Below are 16,537 nucleotides of genomic sequence, written 5' to 3' on the forward strand. Positions count from 1 at the left end.
ACTGGAAGGGCATTATAGAAGGCACTTTATCATGTTTTATCTACCATAAAGGCATCCAAGAGGGCACTTTTGCTGTGTTTTTGTCGGGGGTGTGTGATCCCTTGCTCTTCCTGTCCACATGTCTAAGTGACCTTGAGCAAGACGACCCCAAATTGCTCCCAGCGCCCTGCATGGTAGCTCCTCCACCATTGGTGAGTGTGAGTGTGTGCGTGTAGTGCTATATAAGCGCAGTATATTTATTGAGTGTATCTATAAACCATAAGATGACTTAATAGTCAAATATGACCTTGAAGAGATTTTGAAATGACAGAAAACACAGACACTGCTTATCCAGCAAGAGAATATACTATAACTTGAAATGTTTATTCATACCTCACTCTCCACTCATCCAGTCACGTTACGCAAAATATATTTATGTACAAAATACATTCAGTTTCACCTTTTCACAAGAACAACAAAAACAATTTACAGTATAATACAAGACAACTTAGTTCATAAAAGATTAGATTGTGTAAACATTGTCCTCAGTTTCTTTATCAATAAAAAAAAAACAATGTCAATCCCACATTACAAATATAACAGTTTTACTCTTATTACTTTATGCAGTATCAAAAAGAGAAGACGCACATTTATTACCCTACAATTAAATGAGAAATACTACTAAAACAAAACTAACAAAGCAGAACTGGAATTGTATAACTCATACGAATGTAAACGCAAGTTTAGTTGGAAACTTAAAGTCTTAAAATTGTTTTAAAACTTTCACAAAGAACACACAAAAATTGTATTACACATTAGCACGGTACCTCTGCTTTCAGTTGTAATGGGGATAGATGACAGTCAGTTTTCAACTTCTAATAATTGTACCTACAAGACTGCAAAGATGGGACAATGATATTAATGTTAAACAGGTTTTGCATTGATAATTGACTAACTGCCATTTCTGTACAAATCTAGATAAAAAGAGAGATAATGCATTATTACTCTAAAACATACATCACTCTACAGTTACAAGATAAATTGTCTGCAACCTCTTACTTTCCTCTCCTGCATGGCTGTCTGGCGATTACTCTGTTTACTGACTCAGAACCCGATGCTTTGTCTTTCTTGCAGTCTAATTAAGTCTTTGGTAAATGCTGCTTGTTTTCTAAGCTTAATGTACGTGTGTGTGTGTGTGTGTGTGTGTGTGTGTGTGTGTATGTGTCTGTGTGTTATAGCCTATATAGTTCAAAAGGTTATGTTACAAAAATAAACTTCAGTCTCTCACAGCATTGGCTTTCTCTCATTACTGACATGATAATAACAATAATAATTAAAACATTTAACTATTAGGACAAAGATGATGATGATGATGATGATGATGATAAAAGCAGATGTAATTTGTTCAGTTTTAGCATGAAATGCTTATTATGATGATGCTGCTGATGCTCACAATGATGATGATTATGATGATGCTGATGAAAATTCCCACTAAGAAGAGTATGAATCTGTTAGTTGATGAACTGAGCACCTCCATGTGGCACCATCTCCGTCACTCCCCACGCCACCATGTTCCCCCTCTGCTCGCAGCCCTGGCCCTCCCACGAAGCCAGCCGGGAAATCTCCTCCTCAGACAGCACCCTGTCCCACATGTTCACGCCTGTCATCTTCCCCACGAACGCCAGCTTGTGATTGAACCCTTCCTCAAACCCTGGCACTCCACTGCTTGGAGACTGAGGGCAGCAGCCGTTCCTTTCCTGCCCCAGCTGCAGTGAGCCTCCGTCGGGTAAGACATGTCCCTCAGCCACTCCGGGTGTTGAGGCCACCTTTTTCCCACCTACCCACAGGGACGCCAGTCCCTGCTCAGACGACCAAGCCCCGCACAAGTGGATCCACTTGGATGTGCCTCCTGGGCTCACCACACCCCGTGCCTCCACCAGGTGAGCCTCTCCTCCAATGGTGAAGAGCGCAGAAGTTTGACTGAGCAGCAGCTGGATCTCATATGGGTTGCGGCGGTTTCCGTAGGAGAACAGCACAGTTTTGTTGGAGACAGTGGTCGGCTTCACCCACATGCAGACAGTGAAGGAGGAGGCGGAGAGAGGGACGTCTGGTATGACTGAGGTGTAGATTCGACGGGAACGCATGGGGAAGAGGAGCGCCATCTCACAACCTAAACAACAAGAAGACGTCATAGTGTTCATTGTCAATGAAAAGGGAACCAGTTCACCAGTTTTTCATTGTTGTGAGCAATCTAGTATGTCCAATATTAAGATTCGAGACATGGACCAATGATGTTGTACTTTACTTTGCAAAACAGGTCACGGAACAGCTCATTAGAAATCCTTTCAAGTCTAATTGTCAATCTTAACCAGTTGCTGGATGTCCTAAAGATGTTTAGAGCAAGTCCTTAACTCCTCTTTCTTTTTAATATTTCATAATTTGAAAGAAAACAAAGAAAGCCATGTCTCCCAGTTATCACAGAAGGTTTAAGGCATTTCATTTGAGCAAACCTGGCTAGGCGAACTTTGAAAAGTACACTCAGTTAGCACTAGTAAGGATATGGATCACATTCAGGGCTAACAATAGTTTACAGGTATCAATAAATTGCTGGTAATTCAACCCTGTCCTTATGCAGATGACAAACACAGTCGATCCAAAGAACTTTACAGAGAAGTGCCAAAGAGAAATAAAATGCATGAAGTTGAAAGTTAAAAAAAACATGCACTCAACCACCACAAACAAATCTTACTGTTTGCTCACAAACTCTAAGATTTTAAACTTTGTAAGTAGCAGAGAGGAACCATGCAGGATAAAGATGCCTTGGTGGAACCAAAGTAAAGACTTATAGGAGTCAAAAGTGATTCCCAGTTGATTGAAACTGGATTTAAACATCAGTGCCCATGTCTGGTGCAATAAGGGTGGTTTGATTTGCAAGTTATTATTATTCCACTGGAGAAACCACATCCAACATTTGATGTCCTCAAGGTTGCTGTTTTCATTTTATGTTAGTTCAGTTTTAAAGGGAGATGAAGTTGTGAGAGCCAAGAGATTTTGTGTTTTTGATTATGATGTGACCAGGTAAGAGCATATGAATAGAGAAAAGAATTGGGCCCGAAATTGAACCTTGGGGGACTCCACATGAAATGAATGTTGAGAATAAGATTGCTTTAGTTCTACACTGTTAAATATGCAGTATAAAATATCCAATCTATAGCGACACATTCTTAAACTGGAATATCTTGCTGCATATGGATTAAAGTCTTTGCCATAAATGGATTGGAAATGCTTGTTAAGATATACGGTGCACTCTCCTCAATATGTCCACACTAAATGCTGGTTTGAAAAGGTAAATTAAGGTGGCAGTATTAGATTTGGAAGTCCGGTTGAATACAGTCAAAGTTCAGCTCACGGTCAGGTGATGAGATCATGAATCATGGGAGGTTTTTCTTCCTGCACACACACACACACACACCTCCCTCTCTGGGTCATCTGGTTCATTGGTTTGTTCTACTTCATTTCATTCTTTTCCCTCTTCTTCTCTCTTTTTAATTTTTTAAAAACATACTCCCTATTCACTCTCAAGCACTCCCTTCCAGACTCACTCTGCATTGTGAAACCTACTTTTGTTGGTTAATCTGGTACGTGAAACACAGACAGAAACTGTGTGTGGTATTTGTGTGTTTCCCTTTGAGTGGGGGCCTTTCCGGGCAATTTATCTGCCATAACATAATGCAATGTAAATCATTGTCCCAACCTGTATCCTTTATTTTTGCATTCTTTACTCACCTTTGAGTTTTCTCTACGTCATTTTTCATCTCCATTAGTCTCTCTTTCTCTCTCCTTTCTCTCTTTAGGTCTCAGTCCGCCCTCCTGTCCCTCCCTCTCTTTCTCTCTTTACCCCCCAGTTAGCAGAAACACTCCATCCCTACTAAAACCGGAGCTCCCAAATGTTGATGTTACATTTGTCTCAGGTTTCTCCCACTCAAAAATAAGGGTGAAAAAAGAGACATTTTGAACATGCTGAGTGTGTGTGTGTTCATGATGGTTTCCATCTGGTTCTGCTTCCCCAGGGTGCTTTGGTGTGGTTTTTGTGGCGACTGGCTAATGATTACACCTCCCTCTGCTCTGTATGTAGGCCAGCTTTACATTTATGGACTGTAAAGGTGTGTGTGTGTGTGTGTGTGTGTGTGTGTGTGCGTGCGTTAGATGAGTAATATAACCTATCCTGTTTTTTCCCCCCAGTTTTTATTTGATTAATTGTAGGAAATGAAGTTGTCTTACATACGTGAGTGGTGCCTTTTGTAGGAATAAACTCTTTAAAGTTTACTTACTCACACTTAGTCTCTAAAGTTACATTATTATTAGTCAGTATTTAATTCAAGGATGGACAGTAAACCAGAGTAGTAGCTCTGCTAACCGAGACCACATGCCTTGAAACTGAAAAGAATTTGTGTTCACCATCAGTCCAGCAAGAGTTGTCTATTATCCTACCTTTTCATGCATGTATTGGATTCTATTATTGTCTTTAAACATCTAAAAGTCTCTTTAAATGTCACTAAAAATAGCTGAAGGCAAAGGTTTAGATTGATGGATGAAGTCCCACTCTGCCTGAGCTGAGTTTAACTTTCTTTCTTGTGTGATGACTCACCAAAATGTGTTTATGACAGATGTTAAACTGAAATAAGAGACCACAAGTGAGCATGAGGTGACCCCATACCTGCCCAATAACCCGTCTTCTCCATGTCTGACTTTACCGTCTCGACTGAGACTAATGTTAGTAACTGACAGGAAAAGGATAGGTTGCTACTTGAGGAGGGCAACACGCCTGGAGACAGACAGAGGAAGAGGAAAAGGTATTTAGGACAAACACAAGTTGCATGATTAGTTGTTGGACGTTCAGAAGAAAGGCCCGACAGAGGGATGTCTCATTCTTTTACTTGAGGCGTGACCTGAATGTGTCAAGGTGGAAGGTTGTTTGGATGGCACCATTGAGAAAGGTGAAGACAAATATAAAGAAGCAGAACGCAACAGGTAAAGACAGATACAGAGATTGCTGATGGTAAGATGGATGTCTTACCTGCGGGTAGGTATCTTTGCCTCGATGACCTCAGCACCTCCTCCAGTTCCACCTTCGTCTGTTGCAGCGCAGCCAGCACCCCGTCTAAAACCACCTCTCGTGATGTGACCTCTTGCTCCCGGTGCCCAGCCCCTCCGCCTTCTGGAAGCTGGGATCCTGTCTTTGAATTCATCCCCATTCCAGCTCCTGGTCTGCTGAAGCAACTGGTCTCCAACTTGGTGAATCGGGAAGCTTGTGTTCGTGCTGCGGTGAGGAGTTGCTGTAGCATCGCCTCCAGGTGGTCTGAATTCCTGAAGGAATTCCCAGCAGCAACAACAGAAGTCGGATCTTTGTGTCTGAGGCGCTCCAGGGTTTCTCTGAGGCGGCCCTCCAGCTGCAAAGCCATCCTTCTTCCTGCTGTCTCCACTGCAACCCCACAGGAGCCACCATACTGGGCTACAAACCTGACCAAACGGACCAATGTAAAAGATTTGAACCTTTTCAACTGCAGAGCTTCAGGCTCATTTAGCACTAGAATGTAGCTCCCAATTCACTCATAAAACCCTTAAATTAAAATGAACCTGATGAATTCAGGACACTGGTCTTCAGTAGATCTGAAATGATTTGTCAAGTATCAATTGATATGAAAATAATCATTAGTTGCAGCCCTAGTCCTCATTGGATCAAGTACAGCACTTCAAGGTTGTCAGGGAACCAAAAAAACTCCACAAAGACAACAAACTCCAACCAATTTCAATTTCAGTCCAACCAACCTGAGCATTTCTCCGCGCAGTGACCCCATCTCCACCTTGATGATGTCATCTGCATACTGAAGCAGCATGTTCTCCCTCATCTGACTGTTCTCCAGCATCGAGAAGATTTTGTCCCATTTGGTCAGGTCTGGAGAACTGCAGGGCGCTGCGCTCGGTGTGGCTGGAGAGAGGGATGGTCAAAAGAGAAACATGAAGATGTCTAACGGAAGATGAAATCATTGCAGCTTCTACAGCATCTATGTAGAGGCGGATGTCCTTTTAGATAGAACAGAGGTTTTCAAAGTCTGACACTGTGGGCCCCCCTCAGACACAACTGCAACCCCCAACAATGAAATAATCATTGGAACTACAACTCCCATAATGGTTTGGGAGCTGTAATCAGGAAGTATAATGTTGCCATGGAGTCATTGAGTTAGCTGTAGTTAGTAATTTGTTTACATTTTGACAAACTCGAATTAGCTATTAGATATAGATTTATGAACGTTTATTCGCAATGGATATGATGATAATGCCATCCTCAGATATAGTATGATGACATAATATGTCATCATATTCTGCTGTTCAAAAACAAGAGCAATGGAAAAGTGCATTTGTCCCGCAGAGTTTAAAAAGGTTTAACTTGCTCAGTGTAGTTATTTACCAGATGCCAGGGCCGGTGTGGCTTCAGGGAGAGCAAGCAGGAAATATCTTTAACTTTTCTCTGATGTGCTGAGTTGAACATACTGTAATCTCTCCAGCTTTGACAGGAACTTCACGGCCAAAAAGAAAATATGTTTAATGGTAAAATGAAGAGTACAGGTGGGGACAAAAGAGGAAGTGAGGTTGTCACGTGAGAAAGAAACAACACAGTTGACTCATAAACCACCTGCTTTTCCCGGCAAAGATCGCTTTCTGCATGAAAGAGGAGAAAGAAGGAGGGAAAAGTTTCTTTTACAGTGAAAAGGAAAGGGAAGACCTGCTGAGTGAGGGAGAGATGACACCAGTAGAGAGAAACTTAGAGAGGGGGATAAAGCAAAACCAGGGTGTAAAACACTCCAGGAGCTGCTAATATGTGCCAGACACAGTGTTCTGATTAACGTTCGAGCCTCTCAAAGTCTGCTTATACCTGCAAACGTATTCTAGAGGGGCATTATCACAGGACTGCAGGATTTGTTTTGGCTGCCTCTCCCCGAGGTTCAAAGTAAATTAGGCAGAAGGTTCGTGCACTCTGCTGCTTCTGACATACCAAAGTAAAAGCGCAGGTCTGTCACAGGTTTATAAAGGATTTTGATGGATCTGGGAGTAAGTAGAGTGTAAAATGACCTTAGACATTAGCCTGGATCCTCGAGCCTCTGTGGTACTTTTGACCTACTGAGTTGGAGGGCTTATGAAGTCAATTCTGCTACAGCACTTACGTGTTACTTTGAATGTGTTATTACTTATTTTACTGCCTGTTTAGTTTTATTCGTTTCATTTTTATTTGTTAGAATGATTTCTACTGTTCTATAAGGAATTAATTACATTCATTTTTGTGACTTTTTTTAAAAGGATGTCCCACCTCTTTGGGTTTTTTTAAGTACAGTAGCAGTAGTAAGTACACACACACTGTATATGTATATGTACTTTCAACATACGGTAGAAAACAGGCAGATGGAAATTGACTTAGTAGAAGTACAACCTGTACCCTGCTTTGGCCAACAGTCTGGGTTTACTTATATATTTTTTTAGCGTGTCATTCATTTTAAAATGAGCTGTGTCATGACCTCTCTCATGTTACGCTCATTAATTCAAATTCCACTCAGAGATTCAGAAGTGATGATCTGGGTCTTCCTCCAGGCTTTGACCTCTCTCTTCCTCACACACCTGCATGCGAACTGTACTTAACTCCCGTGATTAGACTTTTTCTCTTTAGTCCAGCAAGCCAATTATGAATTGTTGTGTCTTTCCTTGCCCTTTCCTGCCCCCACCCTTTTCTTGCCTTGGCAGGCAGAAACAATCTTTTTTTCCCCTCTTTAGTGCTGTAGTGCATGCGCTTGTATTTTACTATTCCCAGTCATTTGTTCAAGCCACTCTCATTTTTCCCTTCAATCAGGTTTAATCACATCGCAGGCTGTGCCCAGAGCAAAGTTTGCTGCCTGTTAACTGTTGGTGCTGCAATTATACCTCCTGCCAGCTTTTAAAACAACAAACAAATGCAAAATGCAAGCTGTGAGAGGCCCGCAGCACGCACACAAACACATTTGCGCTCACACTTTCTCCGTCATGTGCACACTTGAACGCATTCTTTCCTCTCACAAACAGCGATGCTTTCCAAAACAGCTGAGAGAAGAGTCGATGTGCTGTAGTGTGACTGGTGGCCAGTCATTCATGCTGTAATATGTGTTGGTCCCGGTCAGCAGCTGGAAAAGCCCTCTGCTTTTCTGGCTCAGCATATTCTTTGATGCTGCTCATCTCATACACAAACCCTGTCTCTGCCGACAGCCAGTATACTGTACATACTGTGGTGCGTGTTTTCTCTGCCTATCTCTGCATTGAAAGCTGCCCTTTTAGCTCAACAAATACAAAGTACTCAACAAACTCTTCTTTTTCTAAAACGTTTTACGCAACCTGTGAAGCGGCTACAGTATACCTGTAACCCAACTGTTCCTTTATTTCTCCTCCATCTCTCAGTTTTTCTGCTCTCTGTTATCTTATGCTAATAGTATTGCTGTAATGCTTCCTAAATCATAGTGAAATCATGGCACTTTTTCTCAGTTTTAAATTAAGTTTTAAATAATTTGATATATTTTCACTCTAAGGAGCATGTCCACTGTAGCCATTAATGACTGAACATATAGAGACAATGAATCTAGTGTCCTGAACTCACCTCTCACACAACCCCAATGCCTGAATCCTACAAGAAATCAATTTCACGCTCGAGAATTCAATTAAATCGCAACCACGGCCATCTGAGAATCTTAATCAGATAAGTCTTTGCTTCCAGCACACACACACACACACACACACACACACACACACACACACAGTTTAACACTTACGTTCTGGCGTGTCTCCCTCTGTGATTTCATTGTAGTAGGTATCAGCGTAGTTGACCTCAATATCATCCTCATATGCGAGAAGCAGACACACACACGCCGACAGCACACACACCGCCTGGGGGAGCCTCCACCGAAACATGCTGCTGCTGACTGAGTGTGTGAGTTCGAATGAGTGTGTCTGGTAAGTTTCAGCTCCTCTGCCTACCTGCTTGTCTCTGTGTGTGTTTGTATGTGTCTGTGTGTGTGTTGTGAGAGAGGGTTACAGTCAGGTTGGCTGTGTGTGTTTTGTCTTTGCTGCTTCTCTCTACAGCGCTGCAGGTCCACCACTCTCTTTTTCAACCCCTCACTCTCTCTTACAGTATTTGTCCCTCCCCCCAATGACTCCCCACCTCTCCCTCTCTCTCCCTCTCTCTCTCTCTCTCTCTCTCTCTCTCTCTCTCTCTCTCTCTCGTTAAATGCTGAGCAATCCTTTGGCAGGAAGCCTGGCAATGTATAGAATACTCTAACACCAGAGAGGAGCTACACACATACAGACGTATGTATTACTTTACAGAACTTATGAGTGCTTTCGATTGATTTACTGTATTCATCCATAAACCAGCAGACCTTAACCCTCAGCCCTGCATGTTACTCTTAAAGGATAAATCTGGTTTATTACAACTTGGGTCTATCAGTTACGATAAGTCAACACAGTGAATGCTGAGATGTGGGACCACAGGACAACGTCTGACAGGGCAGGAAACACATGCGGTCAGCCGATCAAACAGGTTATAAACAAGCCAACAGTCAAGGTAAAAGGTAAAAGATAAACCCAAAAGTGAGCGCACCCCAATTGTCTGTAAACTGTTTGGGTATTGATTTTATCATTTGACTTTGTTTTGTGTTATCCCAATTTGCAACGTGAGATAATTTCCTCTTGTGTTCATTTGGACATGTTTCACTAATCAAAATAAACGCCGTAACTGTGACCCGTGCATGAGGATGCTAGAGGCCTGAAAGACTTCTTTTGTGAAGCAAAGTTGCTGTTTTTTCACTTTGATGAATACAATATTATTACCAAAAAAGAAGGACAATAGCCAACCTTACACAAGTAAGATCCAAGTTGTAATGAACCGGAATAATTCTTCAACACTAAAACTAATCTTTACACTTACCTTAACTCTAAACCCAAGCTCAAATGGTCCTTGATCTGTACTCTGATCTGAACCTAAACTTAAACAACGTTATTACACAAAATCATACGTTCAAACACATGACAAATGTCTTTTGGGGAAAATGAGAAAATCGTTCGAAAATTTCTCCAAATTTCCATCCTTGTGAAAACATTTGGCTTTCACAAGTGTAGAAATGTAGAAGCAGCGCTCGGCGGTGAGTAATGCGTTGCTGGAGGTGAAACCTGTGTGTCGTAATCAGATATAACTGCAGCTCCTGCGACTCACAGAGGGAGAAAAGGAGAAAGAGAAAAGGAGGAAGAGGTAAAGGAAGGGGGAGGAAAGAGGGAACATAAACTTTCCTGATTTTTGCCCCATGCAGAGACGGTGTGTGTGTGTGTGTGTGTGTGTGTGTGTGTGTGTGTGTGTGTGTGTGTGTGTGTGTGTGTGTGTGTGTGTGTGTGTGTGTGTGTGTGTGTGTGTGTGGGCAGTTCGAATGGAACCCAGACATCAGGGGTTTCTAAATGGGTTTATTGTTCTCCTGCTTCTCTCTTCTGCTTATTTATTTATTTATTTGTCAGCCTCACCATGTGTGTGTGTGTGCATATTTGTGTGTATATGCTGTCTTTGTGTGCATTTGTATGGTGTGAGTGTGTGACTGTGTATATATTCTTGTGTGTTTTTTTCAAGGGGATTGAAATAATGACTTCCTCGTGAGATTTTCGGATTTGCCCCTTCTCCCACTCCCTCCATCTCCCTTTCTGCATGTGTCTCTCTTTCATTGTGTCTGTTTTGTCTCTCTCAAATACCTTCTGAAACGCACACTTGTTCACTTGTTATCTGGGTGGAACAGCCTTTTTATTCAGACAGCTGCACAGAGAGAGAGAGAGAGAGAGAGAGAGAGAGAGAGAGAGAGAGAGAGAGAGAGAGGTTGTGTCAGAGAAAGGGAAAAGCAACAAAACTGCTTCACAAGATCACAATATTGCTTTAAGCAGTTTATTAAAGCTTTTACATGTTCTTTTCAAAACGAAGGTGTTGAATTCAACAGTCTGGTAGGTTTTTGTCGGGAAAGAATCCTGTGATGCTCGGGAAGAGAAGTGTTCACCTGTTCAGCTGCAGAGATTTCACATAATAAAGACTGAGTATTCATATCAACTGCCAACAGTTTCTGAGCAGGCAAAGAAAAGAGCAAAACCACCAAGCACCCTAAGGTCATCACCTGAAGATCTAAAAGGAAAATACATTCAACTGTAAACAGTAAAAAATCAATAGACAGAAGAAAGGATTCGGGGAAAATGGAAACCACACAATTATTCTTTGGAGTATCGAGATATCTTAAAGAGACGGCGGCTCTCTGACAGGAAAGACAGCAATTAGGTGAGAATGTGCGTTTGTTGATAAGAAATATCACCATCAAAATGCAAAAATTGACAATGAAAGAGGAGAGATACAATTACATTATATAAAGTCACAGTATAAGGCTCATTAATGAAACTGAATGGGTAGCAAACATCTAGTAAAACAAAAAGATGAGGGTGAGGGGGAAGAATTCATTCTTTCTGGTGATTACAAAAAGTACAAAGATGTGCAATATCCACAAATTTTACAACAAAGGAATTAACAGGATGAATACATTGCTTTGGCTTTATTAGATGCATTTATGTAGTAAATGTACCTTTTGAAGCAATTTGTTTTGGTTGTGAAGAATTATTGATGTAGAAGTGTACTCCAGGGTGAGTCAGGCCACCGTGACATCACTGCGGGGTGTTGTTACAGCTACTACAGACTTTAAACTTTCAGCCACAGAGGGCAGTGAAGTGAAGTGTTTATTTTTACCCTCTTGTCCCCACTGACAACAATAAGATCTCCTGGAAAGACTGTAAAACCACACAGTTCATCTTCTTCCACAATTTCAAAAGTTCTGAAAATGTTGGAGAGAGAGCAAGAGAGGACAGACATGTGTCTCATAACCCAAAACACAGAGACAAGCAGTGATGCCTGATGAAAGCGTGGGCAAAAATATCGATACCACATTGAAGTCTGTAGATCAAATAACGACTGAGCTGCTATTCATATAAAATTTGGGCAAAGAAATCTGTGAAAGATCTTGTTGCCTGAGGAAAAACAATTCTATCATTTCTGCCATAGTTTGATGCTATATGACCTTAAAAAATCAGAGACAAAAAGCTGAAGGACATGCTGAATCATACTGACTAAACCTTCAACACAATCATGTGTTGAGAATGATAAATTAGATTTAAAGCTGCATTTCCATTGAAATAAATGTTTTGGGAATAAGAACATCTTAATCTGGCAAAGAAAAGCTAAATTTAATATATGTTGTCCAATAAGAGTTTAAAAGGCACTAAAACAGAGTGGTGTGTGGATGTGGCCCCATAAGTATAATGCCTTATCATAGAGGGAAGCAGAGTCAGACAAATATCATACGCTGAAAGAGAAAAAGACACTATGAACACATGTGGGTCTATGCATAGTACGTGTGCGCATGTGTGTAAATGTTTCCACGTTTTTCCTTATGACTGCCACCTGAGGAGGGAATTAAGCCAACTGGAAACACATCATACATGTTTCTCTGACAGACCAGTAAAGAAATCACTTCAGTGTGTGCGCATATTTGTGTCTCGTGTGCTCTTGGATAAATTAAGTGATTTATAACAAATAAAATCATTTATAATTTATTTATTTATTTATATAAGTCTTTCTTAAAACATTGCAGATCAAATGTGTAGGTACCTTGCAGGACTCCAAACCTTCATGTATTTATGATTCATCAAGTTGGCGCTGCTGCGTTTTTATCAGGTGTTTATACTTTAAGATGAGTAATGTGAAAGGTTTCAGGAGGACTGTACATTGAAACACAAAGTCAGTTAAGCTGAAAGGAAAAAGTACAAATGGGAAAACTGATTGATGACTGATGAAAGAAGCTAAGAGGGATACAGTAGTGTCTGGGGATGTTATGTTGATTGAGTATTACCTTCATATTCTTACTTTCAGCACAGGACACAAAGATAAAAAGACATCATACATCTAGAAGAAATCTAATAAGATGGATATTTGTACATTCAAATCATCCTGTTACACATTAACTGTTGGGGAAGGGGCTTAAGTGTTACAAGATGCAATATATGATATATAATATGACTTTTGATCCTACACTGATAAAACAAATGATGCTTTTGTTGAAGTTGGTAGTCAAACTAACTAACTCTTTTACCCCCATTATTGTCATTAGACACTGTCATATATGATCCTCCCCCTGAAAAGGCTCAATCTCAAGAGGCAAAACAGTTTAGAGGTGAGATTGTCTTCTGGAGAAAAATGACAGCATTGGACATTTATTCAAGCAGCTCAAAAAGACTTAGGTTTGCAATCCCAAAGCAGGAAGTTGTGCGGCAGTCTGAAAAGTGCTATGAAAAGTCTTGTGGAGGGGGTCGGACCTGGGATGGACCGGTGGACCTAGACAGTATTTGAGTATTAGACTTTGACACAGGAGAATGGGGTCTGCACCTCGTGGTGACCTTCCCCTAAACGTAACAAAGCACTTTGTGATGTTAAAACATACTTAAACCAAAGCTGCACCCGTTCAGAAAATGCTTACGAGTCGTTTTTGGACTCTTAAGGGCATATGTGCTACTTTGATGTTTAACTATGACTTACCGAAATGACTTTTACACCATCATTTGACTCCGCAGTCAGTGAAAGAAGCATTGAGTCATGTGTCTGTTTGGGACTCGTCATAGTCTGGAAGCGTCACTGATGATTCTCGTATTTTCTGGTAACGATGTAGGATGAAGGGGACGGACATTTTGTCTCTCGCACACAGACAGAGGGAGTGGGTGAAGTTATCTAGGTGAAAGGGGAGGATGGTCATTGAGTTTAAACTTTGCAGGAGGGACTGTCTGTGTGGATATAAATCTATGAATTTCACCAGCGCACATCTGGTGTGCTGTTATGGTGTACACTTTATGATGTAGAAATAAAATTTATGCATGAAACATTTTGAGTCATGTGTACACGAGATGGAAATCCTTCCATGTTCTTCTTTGCGCTCTGATAACTGGATCCCTTCCAGATAGCTGGGCTGTTTCAGTACTTATTTTAAAGTATTTACACTGTTTTGCAGAGGGGGGGGGAGGGGGGGGGGGTTGCTCATGCAACAAAAATGCACAGAATCCCAAAGATAGGGGCTTTCTGGGAGAGGTTTGACTCTTACATTTTGATGTGACAGTTTCTCCCAGCCCTCGCCCACCTGAGGTTATTCGAGCTGCGTGATATATGACTTTCGGGACATACAAACGCAAAGTGAGTGTTGGAAGCTACAGAAAACACATTGAAGTCGTAAAGCTATCCAAAAACGTCCCTCTGGATATCATTTGTGCTGATCTCTGCATTTTTGTCCTGTACAATAACCCCCCTTTGCATGAGAGTTCAGTGTTTAGGAGTTTCTTTTGGCAAGTTATACATTGTCGGATATGATTGGAATGTTCATGTTAATAGTCGATTAATTCAATCAATCAATCAAGTTAGCTTGCTAACACATTAAACTAAGATGGTGAACATTGTATAAACATTATATCCTCTTAACATTAGCATGTTAGCGCTGTCATTGTGAGCATGTTGATGTTAGTATTTAGTTATTTACAGTGCCATTGCCATGGCTGTAGACTTATACGTAACTATCTTATTATCACCTATTTACCATGAAATTTGCAGACCAGTAAAATGAAGCGTTACCAATAATTGGTAGATTACTTAATAAAGAAATGAATCATTGGTTGCAGCCTTAGTCTAAAACGACTAATTGCTCCACAGCTGCGACAACAGCTTGCCTTTTTAAAAAATTCTATCAGCCATTTTTATATACTGTAGGAAATATGACTGGTTTGTAGGAGACTCCAGAGACTTTGGGGTCTAAAATGTATTTACTTAACATGATATTTAAAATGATAATAAGCATGCACGTCTTTAACTCAGATCTCAGCGCTGTTCGGGATACCTTCAGTTTATGGTTTTGTCATCTACAGCAAACACACTGAAAATCATTTTTCCATGACTCAGACTGTATTAATTGTCCTCTTAGGGGCTTTAAGGAAGTACTTTGCACAGACATTTTAATATAGTAGGGACCAATAGCTGTATTGAAGTTATTTTCTATTCAAAGTTGTGTGTCTCTCCAGAATGTTTCTTGCGACTCACCTTCGGTTTCTAATGTGACATTTGGAAAACAAGTGCAGCAAAAGAAAGCCACCCTGTCCTCTACTGCCTCTTCACATAAAGTTAACAATAGTTTGACACATCAGTTAGTTCTCAGTTTTCACGGAAAATGTCTGAGGAGCCTTTCAAAAATGTCGCCTTTGTGTGCTAAAGAACCAAAGGTCATTACAGGATTTTTTTATTGAGATTCGTAAGTCATGATGGTGGGTTGGGTGTATGCTGGAATGAAGGCATGAAGGTCAGAAAAGTGCGCGCACACACACAGTAAGCTGTGGGGAGATGCTGTGGGAGACAATAAGGTGATTTCACAAAATAAAATGTGAGTCAATAAGTGCATTTAATCAATAACTAAAAAGAGTAAATTCAGTCCAGCCTGGTTACCTAACAGGTAAGCTCTATAGATCCTAATCAGTGTGTTTCTGTGCAGACTCTCGTCTCCTCCTGCCTTTTAACATTCCTCTGAACAGACCTGTAAATGCTGCAACCTCAACTTTATGGTCATTACCAGCTCTTTCTTTCTGTACATGTACTGAGCCTGTCTCTTTTTATGGTGATTTGTGTCGTGCAGAGATGAGTGTATGTGTATGATTTCTATGATTTAAGGGAAGAGAAAGGGACACAACAAGAGCCAGCGACCATCTTCTCGATATTTATGTGCACTCTTCTTCTCCTCCCTCTGCCTTTGCACTGAACAGTCAGTCCTTTCTGTTCTGTTTCTGTTCCCAGTGAAGCCAGCGGTTAAAGGGATTTATAGCTGTGGATCACCTGTTGTGTGGGACCATTTATTTAGGTTCCTGCTGCAAGATTTTATCAAATATGACAAAAGTTCACCACGTGATTTATTAGCTGTTTGAAATATTATGGACCAGGTGTTCTGTAAATATGATAAATACTGATATTTTCTGTCATTTTAGCTTAAAGATGTCAAAGCAAAGGTAATTCTGCCACCACTTAAATATCTCAGCAGGTATTGGATGCATTGCCAAATTTATACAAACATTCACTTGTAGTTTTTCTTGTTGATACACTATTGATTTATTAGGCATGAGTAAATGTGTAATAAAATGGAGGTTGAAAATCAAACAATAGATTGGACTAAATGGTTAGAATAACAGCATTAATTTGATTAATAACATCAAGAAGTCCACTTATTATCTCGTAATCTGTGTCAGTTTCCTCTTATAGCACATGTAAGCAGTCCACCACGAATAGATCAAGTTTATCCAATCTAATTTGATTTAATCGTCACATGGGACTCAACCTGAAACTTTTTGGGTTCAAGCTGAATTGCGTTGGTCTCACAATAAAGTTGTTCTTTATATCACA

General features: G+C 40.7%; 2 protein-coding genes across 4 annotated transcripts in view; one reads left to right on the forward strand and one right to left on the reverse strand.

The window, feature by feature from the left end:
- The window catches only part of veph1 (ventricular zone expressed PH domain-containing 1), a 63,204-nt gene that overhangs the window by 8,619 nt on the left and 38,048 nt on the right, over nucleotides 1–16,537 (forward strand). The window lies entirely within an intron of this gene.
- ptx3a (pentraxin 3, long a) lies at nucleotides 1,491–8,964 on the reverse strand. The gene is made up of 4 exons (XM_070906415.1): nucleotides 8,826–8,964; nucleotides 5,809–5,968; nucleotides 5,057–5,499; nucleotides 1,491–2,149 (listed from the first exon to the last, which is right to left on the reverse strand). Exons 1-4 carry the CDS (start codon nucleotides 8,962–8,964, stop codon nucleotides 1,491–1,493), a joined length of 1,401 nt encoding a protein of 466 aa, XP_070762516.1.

This window comes from Enoplosus armatus, chromosome 5, assembly GCF_043641665.1.
Source record: "Enoplosus armatus isolate fEnoArm2 chromosome 5, fEnoArm2.hap1, whole genome shotgun sequence".
In the NCBI taxonomy this organism is placed as follows: Eukaryota; Metazoa; Chordata; class Actinopteri; order Centrarchiformes; family Enoplosidae; genus Enoplosus; species Enoplosus armatus.